Raw genomic sequence first — 592 nt, 5'->3', positions numbered from 1 at the left:
AGCACCAGACGTCAAGTGCCTGCTACAAGCGGGACTATGAGAGTGACCGCGAGAACCGGTCCCCCGAGCGCTGCTCCCGGGAGCATCACCGTGGGGCTGACTTCTCCAAGAGCTCCCTGCCCGAGAGGGGCCGATTTGACAAGGTGAGGCTGTGGGCGCCATGCCGGGCCCCAAAATAAGTCTTGTTCTGCGGGAGGGTGGGGCTGCAGCAAAATGGTCTGTGCCCTGGATGGGATGTGGGGCTGGGAGCAAGCGGGTTCTCCCTGGCTCTGGGTGCCTGTGTGTGCTGGTGGGTGCTGTTGGGCTCATCCTGACCCTGCTCTTGTTTTTCAGTGCCGTATCAGGCCCTCGGCCTTCAAGGCGGTGGCTGGCAAGGGGCTGGTCTCCATGCAGAGCCTGTCCTCATCCAAGGGGCAGAAGCTGTCCAAGAGCAATGGGAGCCTGCACACACTGCTGTCGCAGAGCAGCACTGCGGCCTCACAGCACGGCCCACTCCGCACCCACCTGCTCCATGCCATCAGTCTGGATGAGGCCTCTGACTCCAGCCACAACTCCATCCAGAGCTTCCCTTCTTACGGCTCCCCCCCCCACC

The 592-nt window shown here is 63.0% G+C and overlaps 1 protein-coding gene across 1 annotated transcript in view; it reads left to right on the top strand.

The window, feature by feature from the left end:
• Positions 1-2: 2 nt before the first annotated feature.
• Positions 3-592, top strand: part of N4BP3 (NEDD4 binding protein 3) — a gene marked incomplete at its 5' end in the record, with an annotated part of 3,367 nt that continues 2,777 nt past the window's right edge. The window contains 2 exon segments of the mRNA XM_010016889.1: positions 3-143; positions 334-592. The exon segment at positions 334-592 is cut by the window's right edge and continues 314 nt beyond it. Coding sequence (XP_010015191.1) covers positions 3-143; positions 334-592 — 400 coding nt within the window.

Source organism: Nestor notabilis, unplaced genomic scaffold (assembly GCF_000696875.1).
Source record: "Nestor notabilis isolate BGI_N333 unplaced genomic scaffold, ASM69687v1 scaffold16346, whole genome shotgun sequence".
Classification (NCBI taxonomy): Eukaryota; Metazoa; Chordata; class Aves; order Psittaciformes; family Psittacidae; genus Nestor; species Nestor notabilis.
The sequence above is the reverse complement of the archived record's forward strand: the minus strand, read 5'-3'. Positions and strand labels throughout refer to the sequence as shown.